The sequence below is a fragment of the Actinia tenebrosa genome, unplaced genomic scaffold (assembly GCF_029948245.1).
Source record: "Actinia tenebrosa isolate PJP-AT-01 unplaced genomic scaffold, QUT_ActTen_1.0 PGA_scaffold0__85_contigs__length_37466705, whole genome shotgun sequence".
Lineage (NCBI taxonomy): Eukaryota > Metazoa > Cnidaria > Anthozoa > Actiniaria > Actiniidae > Actinia > Actinia tenebrosa.
In genome coordinates, this window is record NW_028292569.1 from 28,717,273 (window position 1) to 28,736,335 (window position 19,063).

Genomic DNA, 19,063 nt, shown 5'->3' on the forward strand with positions numbered 1-19,063 from the left:
CTTGCGTTGGCTTGCGCTGAGAATGGTAAGCTTATTGAAGATTCTCAAGAAACGACCATACTACCCTTGACCCCTTTTGTCCGCAAACTCGCAAAACATATCAGCAGTGTATATATCAAATTATATATTTACTTATTATATAGTCAGGGCAGTACGCGTCCGCTGTTTGGTCAAAAACTGTGTTTATTAGTGAACGGAGCACAGTGCCATCCACGGGCGCGAAGTGCTGCTAGATCTTGTGATCGTCTTTCTTTTTGTGTAAATAAATTCAATACCGAAATAAGATTAGAAATTATATGATAAAACGAGTAAAACAGCTTTTTCCGTGCTCCGTTCAGTGATAAAGCACTTAGAAAGCGCCGTAAGCACTCAAGAAGTGTCACTTCCTGCGTGCTTTATTACTGAGGTGGGATGAGTATCAAAGATCGGGCACAAAAACAACCCTAGATACACAGCACTTTTACAAAAGAAAAAAAACAAAACAAAAAACAAAAAAAACAAAACAAAACAATGAAAAACAAAACAAAACAAAACATTGAAAAATTTATTGAAAAATGAACAGTCCATTAGAGATTAAGAAATACTATCCCCTTTTACCATAACTCTGAACCAAGAAATCATCTTTTTTATATTTCAAATTCATAATAATTATTATAAATGTCCTTGTTCTGTTGTGTGAAGGTTGAATATGACTTTGATGTTAGCAAGGTTTGGGGTTTGGTCTTGCAGTCTTGATATCCACTGTTGAAGTGTCTCTTGACTACAGCTTGTGTTGGTCATACATACAGCCAAGACAGCACCTATTAAAAGTACAATCAGGTGAAACTTCAACTAAGAACTAAACAGTGTTAATTGTAGTTATTTACTGCGGTCTTCCATATTCTGTGAACTTGGTATTTTCCAGCTGCATGATGAAATTTGGTTTTTCACTGCTGTCAATCAAAAATAATCAGCTTGTACCTTTATATCCTTGACTGGCAGCAGTGATAAACCAATTTCACAAGAAGCTTTTGAAATTTCTGAGTTCGCAGAATATCGATAACGGCAGTGAAGCTTTATAAGTATCCATTCCTTACACTGATGATGGTAGCAGGACTGCTGAAACGTTTGTTAAACTAAAGCCTGGTCATTGTAATTGTATTAATTATACTTATCAACTTCCTGTTACTCAGTACTGTATGGCTGAGACATAAAAATGTCCCTTTTTTTCATGGGAGATCACATTTTATTGTATTTATTGAAGATCGATTGTTTTGTGATTGATTGGATTAGATTGTGTTTGGACAGTGTTCTTGGATTTTGGTACCGCACACATACTGTATGAATGTACTGGCTTTTAAACAATTTAATATTTACTTGATTTGTTTAGTTAGCTCTCTAAGTACAAGCACAATATCATTTTTTTAACATGATCGAAGCTTTTCTTACTGCTTTTTAGAGGAACAGATAATCAAGTCAAGTAAATAATTTGTTGGAAAGCCAGTACATTATTTAGTACAGGAATCCAAGAAAAATGTCCAAACGTTTTGGTGACTGGTGACTTTTTGGTACAATCCAATATTATTTATGCCACGTGATGGAGCACATGATGGCGAGCACCAAAAAGGTGAATTAACAATACACATTTTTTATCAAGTTCACATTACCTTCACCATCTTCAAGGTCTTCTTCTTCTTTTCCTTCACATCCATGTGAGCGTAAAGTATAAAAATGTCTTTTTAGGCGTCTTATCCAGACAAAGTGAGGTCCTTCAACATAAACTGGTTTTTCTGCATCATACGATTCTAGTATTGATCTTTGATTCAAGGTTTGAGAACCCACAATAAAATCTATACCTTTCTCTTCATTTCCTTCCTGAGAATAAGAAAGAAAATAGAATGAATTGGGGTGGGTTTCACATTTGGTCTATGGTCGTATTTGATGTAAATCTGATTCAGTGTATGTATGATTTGAGATGAGATTAAAAAAAAAGAATGAATTATAGAATAACTGGCCTACTGTGCTTCTCTTCCTAAGTTTACGTGCTCACATCACTTTTGGCGTGCTTTATTACTGAACAAAGCGCATAAAAAGCTGTTTTGTTTGATAAATAAAGCACTTGTGGATTGACAGAACACTAACTTGAGAAGTGCTGAGAAGCGCTCTGATATGTGTCATGCTTTTCCTAACACGTCTTTCATGTTCTACCATAAAAAAAGCCTAATTCAAGCAGTATATTTACACATTTTCTTCATGATTGAATGAATAAATGAACTAATAAACCATAAAAAAGCATACTTCAAGCAGTATATTTGCACATTTTCTTCATGATTGAATAAATGAAGGAACGAATAAAAACTTGTTAATGCTTATCACCACCCCAAAGTACAGCAGTGGTGCAGCTCAACAGGGTCGAACTGAAAACATGCGAAGATGCCAGCTCTGCCAGCTGGTACACAGCCCATATACTGTATGACCCTGAAGTTCAAATTAGTCAGGATTGATTTAAGTGGAGGGAGGAAAAACCAGAGGGCCGGAAAACCCCTCGGAGTAAGAAAGAAAACCAACCAACTCAGCTCATATGGGCCACCCAGCTAGCTCAGTTGGTAAGAGTGTCTGTCTGTTGTGCGGGAGGTCATGGTTCAAGCCTCGGCTGGACCAACACTCAGGGTCTTAAAATAACTGAGAAGAATGTACTACCTTTGTAATTACATCTGCAAATGGTTAGACCTTCATATGGCTCGGATGATCATGTTAATGGCGGCCCCGTCTCTAATTAAATAGAGATGTTAACAGAGGACCACAAGTTTATCAGTTGAATTACTGTCAGGTGTAACCCTCTATAAGCAAAGTTAATTCAATGGGGCGACTGTGATATGAACACTGGACCTCAGGGGTGAGAGGAGAGTATTTTGGCACCACGCCATCCTGACTCCTACCCTGGGTGCCAGATGTCCCAAGTCCCACACGGCTTCTGGCACCCAGGGTACCTGACTCCCTGATGTATGAATCAATGAACTGATGTTTTCCTTATGAACTTTTTACCTGATAAATTAAAATAGGGATTGGATCCTTCGTCATTCTTTCTAATGCTAACTTGCTAAGCTCTACTTCATCTTCAGGCAAGACATGAGGCAATGGATGAGGAAACATTTCTTCAAGCTTTGTCAGCCAGAAAGCAAGTCTACGGCACTTCTGAACAGGCTGACTGGCTCTACCATAGATCTCTTCACAAAGATCATAAGTCTCTAAGCTTGGTTTAATAACATTTTCCTCCATCTTGGTTAAAATTTCAAGTGCGAGATCAACTTGAGGGTGCATTTTAGGCCATATTGCATCAAAAAGAGTTCTATTTTTAAATCTTTCTCTTGGAAAAACATTTAACATAGCATTATAAGCTTCCAGATCTCCTTCCAAACCAAATTTTTCCATATATTCTAAGGAAGTTTTCAAAAGCTCCATATGTCCACGTCGTGGTTGATTATCCTTTGTGAATGCTTCTAGGACTTCGATGAAGTTTTCCCGCGTTTTTCCTTGACTCATAGCTTGCTCAAACTTGACAACATGAGTAGAAGGAACAGACTTAGCAACTTGTTTAGATTGAATTGGCTTCTCTGCAAGCTCGATGACTTTAGTAACTCCTGAGTTTAGTGTTTTAGTGACTATTTTAGAATCATTATCCGAGGGCTTTGGTGCAGAGGAGCAGAATCTCTTAGATACAGGACAAGATAACAAGGAGCTTCTTTTCCTAACTCCATAATTCATGAACTCCTTTGCAAACCTTGCGAAACGTAAGCTTGACATCATTACTTAAAGAAACAGAAGACCTACTTATCTGCTAGACCAATAAATAGCTTTCTCTTTATCAACGAAGCATAAATCTCTTACAATTTCAACAAATCTTCATCTTTACCTCGGCCGCCATTTTGAAATATGAGTAAGTCTGGGAACGAAATATTGTTCCTCTACTAGGGGAGGGTGAAGGTAAAAATGTTCAAGCTCAAAAAATATTTAGGGTTTACCAGGAATAACACATTTAAGAATAGACTTTTAATTTAGTGAATAGCGAAAGCTTTCGAGTTCTTTTAAGTTACATTTTTTGATCGAATTAGCTGGAAATTTATTGGTTTGATATTTCTACTTTCCCTCCCCTCCCTAATTTTTTTAGTTAGAGCCCTGCATGACTGGTTGGGCGCCCCCTTATTTGCACGTGTTCAGCTTCTTCGTTCTCTTTCCTTTTGACCTTCGTGTCGTTGGCGAGTAAGTAAAATACCTTCAAATAAAATATCATTTCTACCTAAATAAAAGCTCCATGACTCCAACTAGTAGTTCTTTTACAAAGAGTAATCATTATTTTATCCATTTGCGGCGTTTTAGGACGAAGGACACATCGAAGGTTATGTTTTTCAACACTTTTTTAATGTCACGTCCTCTCTGCACATGTTGTGATTCTAAGATGATTCATGGATTTTCGTTTTTACGAAGTTATTGTCTTAAAACCTCTACTTTGTCTTTGATATAAACGTTATTTTTTTACTGTGTCCTTATAAACTAATTAAACGTCAACTAGAACACAAATAAAACTGAGAAACAAGTATCTTTATATATATACTTTAAGGGGGAGGAGGGTATAATTTTTTGATCAAAAGTCTCTCCTGTGTTTTAAGGGCAAGACCCACGTACAACTGATTCTGCTCTTTCCTGATAGTCTAAAGTTTTCACTGTATCTAGCATTTTGACCACCATCAGGCAAAGAACTGGAATAATAAAAGGAATATCTGGAGGGAGATTTCAGACTAAATTAAAGATTTTAAAACAACGGGATTAAAATCTTTGACTCTGTTAAAAATCTATCTCAAGATATTGTTTTTTCATATATTTGATTGACAGCTGTTGAAATGCTAGTTGGCAAACGAGACATCTGGCATCTCGGGTCGCATTTCAACTATAATGGTAGTAAAGTGTCGGCATTCTAAAGTGTGGTTTTCACTATGACATAAGGCAACATAAGCACAAGCAGAAGCATAAAAAGAAGGAGATTGCTTTGATCCTCGTGCTTATGCTTGTGCTTAAATGTCGCAGTGAGGACGTCAACAGAGAAGTGAGTGGGCTTGATACGCTTAGGTCTGTGTTTATGCTTATGCTTATGTCGCTAGTGAAAACCATGCTTAAGGTTTCTATTGCTTTCCCCCAGGTTGTCCACCGTAACTTAATAAAGGTATAACAAAGCACAATGTCTGGAGGTCTAGAAGTTTTGCAGTTGAAGGAAGAAGATGTGGTGAAGTTCCTTACTGCTGGTGTCCATCTGGGAGCCAATAATGCCAACTTCCAAATGGAACATTATGTTTACAAAAGAAAACCAGATGGTATGTAGAATACACCTTCCTTAGCTTGGATGTAATATTTTCTCCAGATGTCCACGTTTCATTCTCTTGAGAATATGATTCTTTGTTTGAGTTGCATTCATATTCATGGTCTTCTCTTGTATAACCTTTAAAGGTTAAACAAAGAAATTATGCTCTAGGGAATGACGTGATCTGAAATGAAAAAAAAAACACCTTTAAAACATGTTTAACAAGGACAAGAGGTCTGCTTTGTTTGCGAAAAGTGTCATAATCAACTCATTTTACTAACTTGAGTCCTAAATCTTTCTTAAATAAAACTAGTAATTTACTTCCTATCTCCACCATCACTTAGTTACTTGTTCCTAATTTATTTTCTAATTTTTCCAAGGTGTTCACATCATCAACATAAGAAAAACCTATGAAAAGCTTCTCTTGGCCGCACGTATCATTGTCTCTATTGAGAACCCTGCTGATGTCTGTGTCATCTCTGCCAGGCCCTATGGTCAGCGTGCTATTCTCAAGTATGCCTCCCATACTGGTGCTACCCCTATTGCAGGCCGTTTCACCCCTGGTACATTCACTAACCAGATCCAAGCTGCATTCAGAGAGCCTCGTCTTCTGATTGTCTGTGATCCCAGAATTGACCATCAGGTGAGTAAATCTTCATCCTTGCTTATGACAGTATTCATTTTTTCAATAGGCTCTTTGCAGCTCAGTAATCATGTGCTGATTTATTCACTGAGAGCAAATGAATGAACATCTTGATTCCCATGGGTGAAATATACTGGTGAGCAAACAAACTTTCTACAACCTGTTTTGAGAGATCGTAATAAAACTGCATTTCGTGACACACTGGATACACATCGTTTCATTCAGTTCTTTACAACTAGCTAAAAAGAATCACCAATTTAAAATAAAATAAAAAATTTTGCTCACCAGTACAGACACGTGACCGTTAACTGTAAAGGGCCTATTTCAGAATCAAGTCACACGTTTTAATGACCCAATAGTAACTGTACATGGGTACTGTATTCTCCCATGAAAAATGCACCTTCAGCCAATTAGTGCTACTCTCTATATAAAGAGTTTTTTATTATTATAGAAAGGAAAATTTGTTGCAGTAATTTTATAATGAGAAAACAAATTGCTCTGACAAAATTTTGCCTACATTTTTCTTCCTTTCTCCTAGCCATTTTAATATCAATGTATGCAATAGACCTATCCCGAATTCGCCTGGCTGGTCACGAAACAATGATTTCAAGTCTAGGTTGAACTTGATGAATAAAAGAATCAAGTTCAATCTCGACTTCAAGCCATTGTTTCGTGGTCAGTCAAGCGAATTCGGGATAGGTCTATTGTATATTAATATTTGATATGCTGGTAATAATAAAGCTTGTTTTATTTATCAATAGTCTGTCACTGAAGCCTCATACGTCAACATCCCCGTCATTGCTTTCTGCAACACCGATTCTCCTCTCAGCCATGTTGATGTCGCAATCCCATGCAACAACAAGGGTGTGCATTCCATTGGATTGATGTTCTGGCTTTTGGCTCGTGAAGTGTTGCGCATGCGTGGAAGCATCACTTGCCAGATTCCATGGGAGGTTATGCCTGATCTGTACTTCTACAGAGATCCAGAAGAGGTAATTGTGGTTTATAGTGCAAAAGAGTGTGTTTGTTTGGGCCATTTGTCATTAAAATGCTAGAGTATCAAGCATAATTTAGTGTAGCAGTAATGCACTCGCCTCTCACCCCTTTGGGTCTTGGAATTCCTGGACTTGGCATCACGTGTGTAGAGCTTGTTGAGTCTCTCTATTGATTCAAGTATTTGTCTTCAGGTTCTTTAGTTTTCCTCCCTCTGTAAAACCTAATGCAGGACTCGAAATGGAAAAAAAATGTAGCCTGCCATAGTAGATAAAGCAGGTCATCCCAGTAAAACTTTGCATGCCATTTTATTATTCATTTGGCAGTGCATCGTTATTTTTGCCTGCCAAACCTGAAATTTGGCCTGTCATTTGGCCATTGGCAGGCTGCTATTTCGAGCCCTGTAATGCGCACTTTCTTTTTTCAGTAAAGTTTGTTAGTGATAGTGAGGAGTGCAATGGCAGATCCAAGGGGGTCTGAACTCCCAAACATAATAGTTTCAATAAATTTTATGATATTTTAAAAATTATTTATTTTATAGTACACTCAACAAAATTACTCGACTCTGATTGGTCGAGAGGAGTACAATTATAGCGTTAATTGTACTCCGTAGGAGTACCGAATTAAGTCGCTATGGCAACACGGCCAAAACAATGTCAAAACAATTATTTTCTATCATTTTGTACTTAAAAAACATATAAATAAAATTTCAAAGCCGTAAGAACTAATCTTTTTTATGCATTTCAGTTGCGAGATGGACTGAAAATCGGCCGCCAAATAGACAAAGATGAACGGCGTCGCTTCTCATTTTTTACTGAAATTTTGTTGAGTGAACTATAAACAAAAAATCGCACGATCTTCTCGTACAATTTTTTTTCGCCTAAAGGCTCGTGCAATTACAAGAACTTTCAAAACATTACTCGTCTATTAATTTCCAAATTGTACTCGAGATCGTGCGATTTCCTATACTTATAGTAAGATTTAGCTTTGACACAGGTTTGAAAGGTCTTTTTTGAAGTATGTACCATGCCCCCCCCCCAATCTAACTTTCCTGGATCTGTGAGGAAAACATGTAACAATGTGCCCATTATGACCACATAAAACAAAAAATTCCAATCCCATTCTGCTAAATCCCATTTATTTTATTTTTTATTTTTATTTATTTTATATTTTAACATTTCTATTCTATTTTAACTAATTTATCTCGTCACTTTCAGGCCGAGAAGGAAGAACAAGCTGCTGCAGCTGCTCACCAACATGATGAGCAGTACACTGAGTGGGGTGGTGCTGCTGTTGCACCAGGCACACTGGCTGCAGATCAGCCTTCTGCTCCAGAAGTTGACTGGGCTACATCAGCTGCTGGAATCACTGAGGTAATAAAGTCTCCTAAATGCTACTTTCAAGTAAATCAAGGGAAGCACGGGTGGCGTAGTGGTGAGAGTGCTCGCCTCTCACCAATGCAATACCCGGGTTTGAGTCCCGCTGAACTCGGTGTCGTATGTGAGTAGAGTTGTTAGTTGGTTCTCTCCTGTGTAGTATGTGAGTAGAGTTGTTTGTTGGTTCTCTCCTGTGTAGTATGTGAGTAGAGTTGTTTGTTGGTTCTCTCCTGTGTAGTATGTGAGTAGAGTTGTTAGTTGGTTCTCTCCTGTGTAGTATGTGAGTAGAGTTGTTTGTTGGTTCTCTCCTGTGTAGTATGTGAGTAGAGTTGTTTGTTGGTTCTCTACTGTGTAGTATGTGAGTAGAGTGGTTTGTTGGTTCTCTCCTGTGTAGTATGTGAGTAGAGTTGTTTGTTGGTTCTCTCCTGTGTCGAATGTGAGTAGAGTGGTTTGTTGGTTCTCTCCTGTGTAGTATGTGAGTAGAGTTGTTTGTTGGTTCTCTCCTGTGTCGAATGTGAGTAGAGTTGTTTGTTGGTTCTCTCCTGTGTCGAATGTGAGTAGAGTTGTTTGTTGGTTCTCTCCTGTGTCGTATGTGAGTAGAGTTGTTTGTTGGTTCTTTCCTGTGCTTTGAGGGTTTTCCGGGTTCCCCGGATTTCCTCCCTCCACAAAAATCAACTCCTAAATTCCAATTGGAATTACAGTGGATGAAGAGCTACTCTGTAGAAATGCCACTGCTAAATCCCATTTATTGTTTATTTATTTATTTATTATTAAATCAAATAAATGGTTAGATTAGTTTTCCATGTACCTACCTAAAGGCACATGCAAATTGAAAAAATCTTGAAGTGGGGCACCACGTCAGTGAATTTTCCTAAGATTTATCCTTCAATACTAACCACTGTTAGTATTTTGACACAAGAAAATATAATGCTGTGAAAAGCTCAGTGCCTTAAGCGTGACGTGCCGTGACCGTGATACTTAATAGGCTCTGGAATTTTAATTGGCTGATTTTTTTCACGCACAATATGATTGGTCTAAAAGTGCCGTGATCTTGGCGTGACTATGTCCGCGCCGTGTTTATGTCGTGTTCCGGGTATTTGATTGGATGGAGAGTAAATTCTCGTGCAATGTGATTGGTCTGGCGTATCCCTTGCCGTGTCATATGGCCGTGTTCGTGCCGTGAATTTTTCACAGTCATACGAAAACTGCACTAACGCGTTCACGCGCACGCTCGTTTGTAGATTTGTGCTGCTTGCAGGGATAATTAGAATTTGAACAGAAAAACCCTCTCTCCAATATTTATTAAACTCACTTGTGTTAAAAGTACTAAAACAATTTATTTATTATTTCTTTTTTAGTGGGGAGCAGAGACTGTCCCTGGTGGCGTTCCAGCACAGCCCACCACCTTCACTGCCCCAACCAAGGACTGGGATAAGGTAGCTCCATCATCAGATTGGGGTGCTGAAGAACTGCAGACACATGGTGATTGGGGTACCTCTGTCACTATGCAGGAACAGCCTACCAAGCCCTCTACTGACTGGGCTTAACGTGACCACACAGAAGCTGTATTCTTGAGTCAATGAAATAAAAAGCTTGTCTCGTTGATCGAGTTGTTTTGCCTTCTTACTAAGGGATAGGGTATTATTAGTCTCCACTCCCTCCCCACTAATTTGGGACCGACACTAAGAATGGCAGCAAAGGAGACTAGGGCATATTACCTATAGATCATTTTACATTCGGTACTCTTTTTTTTCTCCAGACAGTCTCATTCTTATAGACCCCAGGTTCCGAAATTAGCGGTTGTCCAGTCGTCAGGGACGACTAAAATTTGCAAATGACGACTAGATATTGGAATGTGGTTGTCCTGATGATGACCTATGTTTTTGCACAAAAAAAATTTAAAAAAAGCAAAAAAATTCCGTTTGTCTCGGATCGCCCATTTCAGATCTCGAGGACTGACAATGTTTTTAGAAAAAAGTGTATAATTGAAGTGGCACTCTACTACTCGATATTACTAAAACACATACTTGATTATTGATCTTTATTATATGATCTCTGAAATATGGAAATATAAATATAATACAGTGTGACAAGGGTGTGTAAGTTCAACCCGGCCCTTACCATGCATACATACGGCGTAATCGAAATGGAATTCTCTAAAATTGTACATATGTAGTTGTATACTGTATATGTACACAAATCACTTTTAAGAAACGATTTTCACAACGTGGGAATCGAGGATGATTGGTAATGCTGTCTGTATAATTGGTTTGTTATTCACAACTGTCATATAGTTAACTCTCAACGTTTTTCAAACAGATTTCGTCGATACCCTGGAACCTCTGGGCTGATCTAAGTCAGGCATGGCTAACTCACACAAAATCCTAAAACAACCTATATGGGCTGATGTAAGCACGGCTAACTCACAGATAGAATCCTGAACAACCTCTGGGCTGATCTAAGTTAGGGCATAGCTAACTCGCAGATCAAACCCTGAAACAACCTCTGGGTTGATTTAAGTTAGGGCATGGCTAACTCACAGATTGAACACTGAAACAACCTCTGGGCTGATTTAAGTTAGGGCATGGCTAACTCACAGATCAGAACCCTGAAACAACCTCTGGGCTGATCTATGTCAGGGCATGGCTAACTCACAGATAGAACCCTGAAATAACCCCTGGTCTGATCTAAGTCGGGGCACGGCTAACTCATAGATTGAACCCTGAAACAACCTCTGGGTTGATATAAGTCAGGGCACGGCTAACGGACATATAAAACCCTGAAACCGAATCTTTGGGATATAAAAACAAACATTTGTCACCGAAGAAAGTGTCTAGTTCTGGACTACGTTGTCAGCAGAAGAAAAATATGTTTTCCTGTACACTACCTAGATGGTCAGCAGTCTCTCTCTCGACGTTCCTTTCACTTGATACGAAGCTTGTTGGAACTGTTGTAGCCTGATCTTAACAAACAGACCACTGTGACTTGTGAGTACCCCTGTTGGTGTTCGCAGTTGAATGTAACGAATTCCTGGAGAGGAGGATAGAATATATAGAATACGATCAAGATAGACACTTTTCGATTTCCAAATTAACTTGGTGTTTCTTGATTACAGACTCATTTACTCAGGATTAGCCTCGAATCTGTGTCTAAATATTCTCAAATAGTAAGGCCCTGGCTAAACGAGGAAACATGTTTCCAGAAACATGTTTAGCTCGCTTATGTTACCTCGATGTTTCCCAGTTTAGCCTCATGCGAAACATTGCTGCGTGCAACAAACTTGCTTCCAAGACGCAAAAACTGTTTTTGCTGTGCGGCAGAAACATTTCATGTTTCCAAGACGCATGGAAATATTGTTTCCCGATGTTTCCTGACAGTTTTGCCACCTTAGGAAACATTTAGGGAAACATGTTTCCTCGTTTAGCCAGGGCCTAACGGTAAAGTAAAGAATGCACGACATTAGAATACAAACACGTTGAAATTCCACGGACCTTCACTGGAACATATGAACGTTCTACACAAAGTCGAGGCTAAAAACTGGAGTATTGGTCCGTGAAATAAGACAATTTACCTTGGGCGTAATGTTTTCCCATTTCAGACCACGTGTCATTACCAAGTATAATTTTTTTGTTTACAGTGCGAATCGAAAAACCGTGGGCACTTACATATATTCCAGAAATTTTCTATTGTTCTTTGGCCAATCAGAATTGATTTTCTAACCACAAGATAATGGAACATAACACTAACGCTTCTGGTTGGTTAAGAAACATTATTGAAATATGGGTACAATTGAAACAAAGCATCTTATTCTCAAGAGAATGACACGTGGTCTGAAATGGGAAAACATTACGCCCAAGGTAAACAAGCACATCCTTTCAAGTATTATCAGTGAATAAAGAAACAATGCTCAAGGCAAAGACACGTGCTCTGAACACATAATCAATAGAGCAGTTTTCAAATGACTAAAAACGTCGGCGCCGTATGCGTGCCTTGTCGTGACAGTCATGTTTTCTAGAATTTTGATTGGCGGATTTCTTTCTCACGCAATGTGATTGGTCTGCACGCAGTGCCATAACATTGCCGTGACCGTGTCAACTCCGTGTTCCGGGCATTTGATTGGACGGAGAGCAAGAGAATATGAAGTAATACTTAATATTCTCTTGATGGAGAGTAAATTCTCGTGCAATGTGATTGGTCTGGCGTATGCCTTGCCGCGTCACGACCGTGTTCGTGCTGCGAGCTTTTCACAGTCATACGAAAATTGTTGTATGACCTTTCGTTACCTTGTCGTATGCTGTCCAGAGATATCACATTCTGGAAGAGCAGTTTGGTTTTGTTCCTTTGGATGACTGTAAGTACTTTAAAGTAAACTAAACACTGTGGATTTAAGTTAATTACAAATTAATATATAATTAATTTAAATTATTTTTTAAAAATTAGAATAATTTAGGCCAGGAGGGATTTAATTTAAGCCTTATAACAAAAATAAACCCCCTAAATATGCAACGTAAAAAACTCCTCCTACCTATGATAAGCCCTACACAATAAAGGGCTGTTTGTAAGAATGGACCTTTGAATTAATAATGACTTATTTTCGCTGGTTTGCGGTATTACGTACTAGAGAGAGAGAGTGGTGTAAAACTCACCAGTTCTGGCATCGCTACGTTAAACATGTGCTTCGTGTTGCTCCATTGTGGGTTGAGTCTCTCGTAACGAACCTTCGTAGAAAGGAAGAAAAACACAATAAAATATCGTTAGATAGAAGTACTATCTTCCATTATTCACAAAAAAGTTTTATATATCTAATACCCCATTCACACCTAAACGTGTTTAGTTAAACTGCGTTTTCATTAGGAAAAAAATTGACAAACTAGAAACCTACAAAATAACGAAACTTTCTATAATATTATCAGAGCAAGACAAACGATAATTTACATGCATTATTTTACCAAATATTGTGCAGTGTTCGTAGATAGTTTTCCAAACCTGTTTAGTTAAACCGCTTTAAAATATGTTTAAGCTTGGTGTGAATGGGGTATAAGTTTATAATTCAAACCGTTGTAAATAGACCTTGCTTGGGTATGATCTTTCGCTATTTTCAGACCACGTGTCGTTCTCTTTTGAATAAGATTCTTTCCTTAATTGTATCTATAGAGGCTTTGCACGTGATCACGTGATGGCAGCCATGACAGGAGGCAGGAACAATTGAATCTAGTGTAATCCGATTTACATGACAAAGAATTCAGTTTCCTAGGGGAGAACAACTCTATTGTTGTGCTCCCTGTCATGGCTGCCATCACGTGATGGTCCAAACCTCTATATTCATGTGTCTTCTCATGTGCAACTGTTAAACAAAGAAATGATACTCAAGGGAACGACACGTGGTCTGAAATGAGAAAACATTGAACGTAAAATGAAGTACAAAATACCTCTGTAGCGAATGTTGCGCAATCAGCTGGTATCCCCACTGTATCGATTTCTACTCGTACTGGGAGTCGACAGCCATCATCTATGTGAAGGTATTGACCTGATAAGACCTGATAAAAAGCCAGATGCAAGATAAAACCATCAAATAAAGCAAGCAAGCAAGCAAGCAAGCAAGCAAGCAAGCAAGCAAGCAAGCAAGCAAGCAAGCAAGCAAGCAAGCAAGCAAGCAAGCAAGCAAGCAAGCAAGCAAGCAAGCAAGCAAGCAAGCAAGCAAGCAAGCAAGCAAGCAAGCAAGCAAGCAAGCAAATAACAAGACCTCTACCTCAAAAGTAAAGTAGCATGATTTTCCACCAATAGGCGAAGCTGTGATCATAGGATGATAACCTGATCGATCTAAAATATAAAAGGTGAACTTTATTAAGTGTTTCTACAGGAGAGAACCAATAACAAACTCAACTCACATATGACACCGAGTCAGGGAATCCAACCCAGGTAGCAATGGTTAGAGGTGAGCGTTCTCAACGCTACGCCACCCAATATGACATTATGGGGCAGTTTTCGTATGCGTGCCTTGCCGCGTCACCGTGATGTTTTCTAGAATTTTTGATTGGCTGAGATTTTCTTCTGTCGCAATGTGATTGGTCTGGCGTATGCCTTGCCGTGTCACGACCGTGTTTATGCCACGAGCTTTTCACAGTCAACCTAGAAAACTGCTCTAACAGGAAGCATGGGTGGCATGCGCTGCTATAATGCTCCGCCTCTCACCAATGCGACCCGGATTCGAACCCTGTCGGTCTCGGTGTCGTATGTGAGTAGAGTTGTTTGTTGGTTCTCTCCTGCACTTCGAGGGTTTTGCAGGTTCTCCGGTTTTCCTCCCTCCTCAAAAAGCAACTTCAGAATTCTAATTCGATCTTGTGCTTTTACCTAGTTGGAGCCTAGCTCTGTTGTGGATGTCCCAAGTAGTGATACAACAGCTAAAGTTTAATATATCTTATGCCAACCCTACGCCACCCATTCTCGCCGCACGCCACCTATTGTTACTCACTCACTTTGATTGTTATTCCTTAGAGCGTCTGGTTTCAGTATGTAGCCACATCCACCGTTCTTACGAAATTTCCCTTGATTCAAATGCATGCCTGAATCTTGAATGAAGACAAGAAGTAGTCATGTCAAAACTAAAGTATTCTGATTTCCTCTTTTTCATTCTACCGAAATGTTACGCTATTTTGCGGTTGGTTGGGGGAGAGGGGAGGGAGATTTTAGATAGGAAACATAAAAGCACAAAAATTTTGTGCAAATCTAGATCTCGGACAGGCAAAGGAACAATTGAAAACAATGGAATTAGTGATGATGATGATTTATGGATTTATCTAGAGCCTTTTCTATATGGATATAATCAAAGGCGCTTTACATTGAGTTGTGAATGACAGATTGCTTTTATACAATTTACAAGCATGAGAGGTGGTTAGTATGAAGCGTAGGCACTGAGGGTGGTCACTGCCAGGGTTTCTTTACGTCCTCAGTGGATCTTTTAGTGTCTACTGCCACGTATACGCCTATTTTAAAAAACGTTTCGGTCGGAAATCTGAGATGGGTGGTCACTGCCAGGGTTTCTTTACGTCCTCAGTGTTTTTTTTAGTGTCTACTGCCACGTATACGCCTATTTTAAAAAACGTTTCGGTCGGAAATCTGAGATGGGTGGTCACTGCCAGGGTTTCTTTACGTCCTCAGTGTTTTTTTTAGTGTCTACTGCCACGTATACGCCTATTTTAAAAAACGTTTCGGTCGGAAATCTGAGATGGGTGGTCACTGCCAGGGTTTCTTTACGTCCTCAGTGTTTTTTTTAGTGTCTACTGCCACGTATACGCCTATTTTAAAAAACGTTTCGGTCGGAAATCTGAGATGGGTGGTCACTGCCAGGGTTTCTTTACGTCCTCAGTGTTTTTTTTAGTGTCTACTGCCACGTATACGCCTATTTTAAAAAACGTTTCGGTCGGAAATCTGAGATGGGTGGTCACTGCCAGGGTTTCTTTACGTCCTCAGTGTTTTTTTTAGTGTCTACTGCCACGTATACGCCTATTTTAAAAAACGTTTCGGTCGGAAATCTGAGATGGGCGGTCACTGCCAGGGTTTCTTAACGTCCTCAGTGTTTTTTTAGTGTCTACTGCCACGTATACGCCTATTTTAAAAAACGTTTCGGTCGGAAATCTGAGATGGGTGGTCACTGCCAGGGTTTCTTAACGTCCTCAGTGTTTTTTTAGTGTCTACTGCCACGTATACGCCTATTTTAAAAAACGTTTCGGTCGGAAATCTGAGATGGGCGATCAGCTGAGACTAAACGAAATTTTCGTGCTTTTATGATTTCTGGCTAAAATAGGAAAAATCACATTCCTATCTTAAAGGTCATGGTTCTTATTCCAATCTAAAAGGAAACTACGTTGTTCATATATTACATATATTACATTTTGCAGCATATCTTACCTGGTTTTTGGAAGTTTAAAGCAACAAGCTGAACCCCAGCATTCCAGGCCCACTGTGGGTCGTAGTTCGATGAGTCGACCCGTGATCCTTTGGGGTACGCTCTGACCAGATGTCTTTTCGATAATGAAACCATCTCTGATTGACAAGACAGGCAAAGGGTTAACAGCTCTTTCTTAGGGACAGTTCTTTTTTTACGGGAATGAGTGGGGAGGGGGAGGAGGAGGGGGAGGAGAAGGAGGGGGAGGGAGGGGGGCGGAACATATGGCATTCAAGGGGGGCCGACCCAAAAAAAAGCAGCACAAATAACTAAATAGAAAGCTTCATCCTTATTTAAATAGGCTAATCAAAAGAAGTTCAGATTGGGAAGAGGTCATACTCAATTTTTACTCACAATATACTAAAATACCAACGGTAAAGTAAAGAAAGAAAGTAAAACTTCAACAATACAAGCACTTTGCAACTCCATGGACCTTCAATTTAACACATGAATATTCTGCACAAGATCCAGGCTAACCTTGAGCAACAGAGAACTCGAAACGGGAGTATTTTGCCTTGATTTGAAATAAGGGAGCACATTACAATTTTGTTTATGTAAAGAAAGTTATTGTTCTTCGTTGGTCTATCTAGCGCGCGCAATCCACCATGTGACAGGCGTTCCTCGTAGTGTTTTGGTTTCGACCGCTCCGAATGGCTTACAATCGCAAGATATTCGTCGGTTTTCGGAGTAAATTCGCTAGCCCGACTAAAGCAAGGAACGCCTGCCATAAAGTGTAGCGCGCGCACGTAAACAAGCACTACCAGGAACGCCTGTCATATCTCAGATTACGTGCGATAAAATCGAAGATAAACCAACACAATCAAATTTTTTACGTGCTCCTTTGCTTGAAACCAATATTGTGTGATCAATCGCGTAGGAATTTAGTTAAGGTCTATTCTAGCCAAAACCAAGGAATCAATCAGAATACACAAGAATATACAGGAATTTTGCCCCTATGGTCCCATTTACATTGAGATGCGGTGACCCGTAGGGTAGGTGACTCGACACTAGCGAATAACGCCTGCGCATATAATGTTTGTTTTCTCTGAATATATAAACATTTTACGAGTATATTTTTGTGAGACCAAGATACTGTATTAACAAAGACAATATGGAAGAATTGGCCTTATGTTTCAAGAGCTGACTCTAAGTTTTGGCATGTTGTTAAGGTCATTTGTCAGGCAAGTTTGAAAGTCAAATGTGCATATTTTTACAATAGCACGAAGAGGTTCAATCTCGTACCTAGAGCCCTTATTCTTACTGCGCATGCTCGACAAAATTATCTCGTCGAGCATGCGCAGTAAGAATAAGATTGAAGACTGACTTTCAAACAACTCAAAACATGCTAAGTTTTTAACTTGTGTCGAGTGATCCCTGATACATATTTAACAATTATTTGCCGAAGGCAAAGTGATTATTATGTACTTATTGACTGAGTGGGAGGGCCGTACGGGAAAATATTTGGCTCGAGGTCATGTCGTACGGACCGAGCGCAGCGAGGTCCGTACAAATGACCGAGAGCCAAATATTTTCCCGTACGGCCCGACCTAACTCAGTCAATAAGCATTTTATCATATGACCCTCACGAAAATAAAAATAAATAAGAAAAAGAAAGCGCGCGGATTCGAGCAGGGCCGGACGGGTTTTTCCGGCCCGCTTACGTCAACCCGTCCGGCCCCCATCACGTGACTTTTTCCAATGGTTTTATTAGAGCGCGCGAGCAGGGCCGTACGGGTCATATGATAATGACGAATATTTACCAAGAGACGAGTCTTCGAGCGGCGAGGTAAATATCCCTCGATAATCACTTTGCCTCGTAAATATCACATGATGGCAGCCATGACAGGAGGCAGGAACAATTGAATCTGGTCTAATCTGATTTACATGAGAAAGAATTCAGTTTCCCAGTGGAAAGATACCCTATTATTGTGCCTCCTGCCATGGGTGATGTCACGTGATGGTGCAAAGCCTCTATAATCATTAGTCGCTCGACCAATCACAGCGCGAGAAACTCTATATTCAAGTCCATGAATTATACTAAATATGTATATTTACCCCTAGGGTTGGCAGAAACCAGATCATAGATGGTTGATTCACTGAATGAATACATCTGACAGCAATCATCGGAGACATCATTTTTCTTATAGGGAAGAGCTCTACAGTAGACGATAAGCTTGTCCATGGCTCCTTCAAGAAGTACCTGAGGAGACAATCTTATGTTTGATTTGGCTTTGCTTTGCTGTGCTTTGCTGTACTGTATGTGGTTTGCTATGCTGTGATATGTTCTGTGATATGCGTCTTCAGTGGTCCGCCTACAGGGTTATATAGTGAAGACAGACGGGGCCTACGGGACCTACGGGGCCTTGTACGAGAAGACTTGAAGGTCTAACCATTTGCAGATGTAATTACAAGACAGCACCTTCTCCTCAGTTATTTTAAGACCCAGAGTGTTGGTCCGGCCGAGGTTTGAACCACGACCTTCCGCACAACAGACCGACGCTCTTACCAACTGAGCTAACCGGGAGCTAACTTTTCCACCTAAGTCCTGCCATACACACATACCGTATTAAACACCTCTTCTTGTTGGTTACTGATATTTGACACCTGATTCATAAAAAAAGCATAAAATAATAATTAGCCTTGACGAAGTTGTAAGTAGTCTTCTCCGTCAAGAAAGGAAGAAAGTAAGGGAGAAAGGAAGGAAGAACGAACGAACGAACGAACGGACGGACGAATGAATGAATAAGGGAGGGAAGGAGGGAGGGAGGGAGGGA

The 19,063-nt window shown here is 39.7% G+C and overlaps 3 protein-coding genes across 3 annotated transcripts in view; 1 reads left to right on the top strand and 2 right to left on the bottom strand.

Annotated features, from left to right (window-relative positions):
• Nucleotides 1-530: 530 nt before the first annotated feature.
• LOC116294275 (evolutionarily conserved signaling intermediate in Toll pathway, mitochondrial) lies at nt 531-3,897 on the bottom strand. The gene is made up of 3 exons (XM_031701836.1): nt 3,025-3,897; nt 1,647-1,854; nt 531-800 (listed from the first exon to the last, which is right to left on the bottom strand). The coding sequence occupies exons 1-3, from the start codon at nt 3,784-3,786 to the stop codon at nt 652-654; spliced, it is 1,119 nt and encodes a 372-aa protein (XP_031557696.1). The 5' UTR covers nt 3,787-3,897; the 3' UTR covers nt 531-651.
• Nucleotides 3,898-4,189: 292 nt separating this feature from the next.
• On the top strand, nt 4,190-9,949 carry LOC116294281 (small ribosomal subunit protein uS2). The gene is made up of 6 exons (XM_089039095.1): nt 4,190-4,239; nt 5,174-5,345; nt 5,713-5,975; nt 6,737-6,967; nt 8,186-8,341; nt 9,703-9,949. Exons 2-6 carry the CDS (start codon nt 5,213-5,215, stop codon nt 9,889-9,891), a joined length of 972 nt encoding a protein of 323 aa, XP_088895221.1. The 5' UTR covers nt 4,190-4,239; nt 5,174-5,212; the 3' UTR covers nt 9,892-9,949.
• Nucleotides 9,950-10,370: 421 nt separating this feature from the next.
• LOC116294298 (1-phosphatidylinositol 4,5-bisphosphate phosphodiesterase delta-4) overlaps nt 10,371-19,063 on the bottom strand; it is a 30,350-nt gene continuing 21,657 nt past the window's right edge. The window contains exons 22-30 of the mRNA XM_089039097.1: nt 18,852-18,893; nt 18,345-18,489; nt 16,253-16,387; nt 14,821-14,913; nt 14,094-14,164; nt 13,774-13,881; nt 12,991-13,062; nt 12,628-12,721; nt 10,371-11,374 (exon numbers count right to left, since the gene is read on the bottom strand). Coding sequence (XP_088895223.1) covers nt 11,232-11,374; nt 12,628-12,721; nt 12,991-13,062; nt 13,774-13,881; nt 14,094-14,164; nt 14,821-14,913; nt 16,253-16,387; nt 18,345-18,489; nt 18,852-18,893 — 903 coding nt within the window. The 3' untranslated portion in view covers nt 10,371-11,231. The remainder of the gene's footprint in view (nt 11,375-12,627; nt 12,722-12,990; nt 13,063-13,773; nt 13,882-14,093; nt 14,165-14,820; nt 14,914-16,252; nt 16,388-18,344; nt 18,490-18,851; nt 18,894-19,063) is intronic.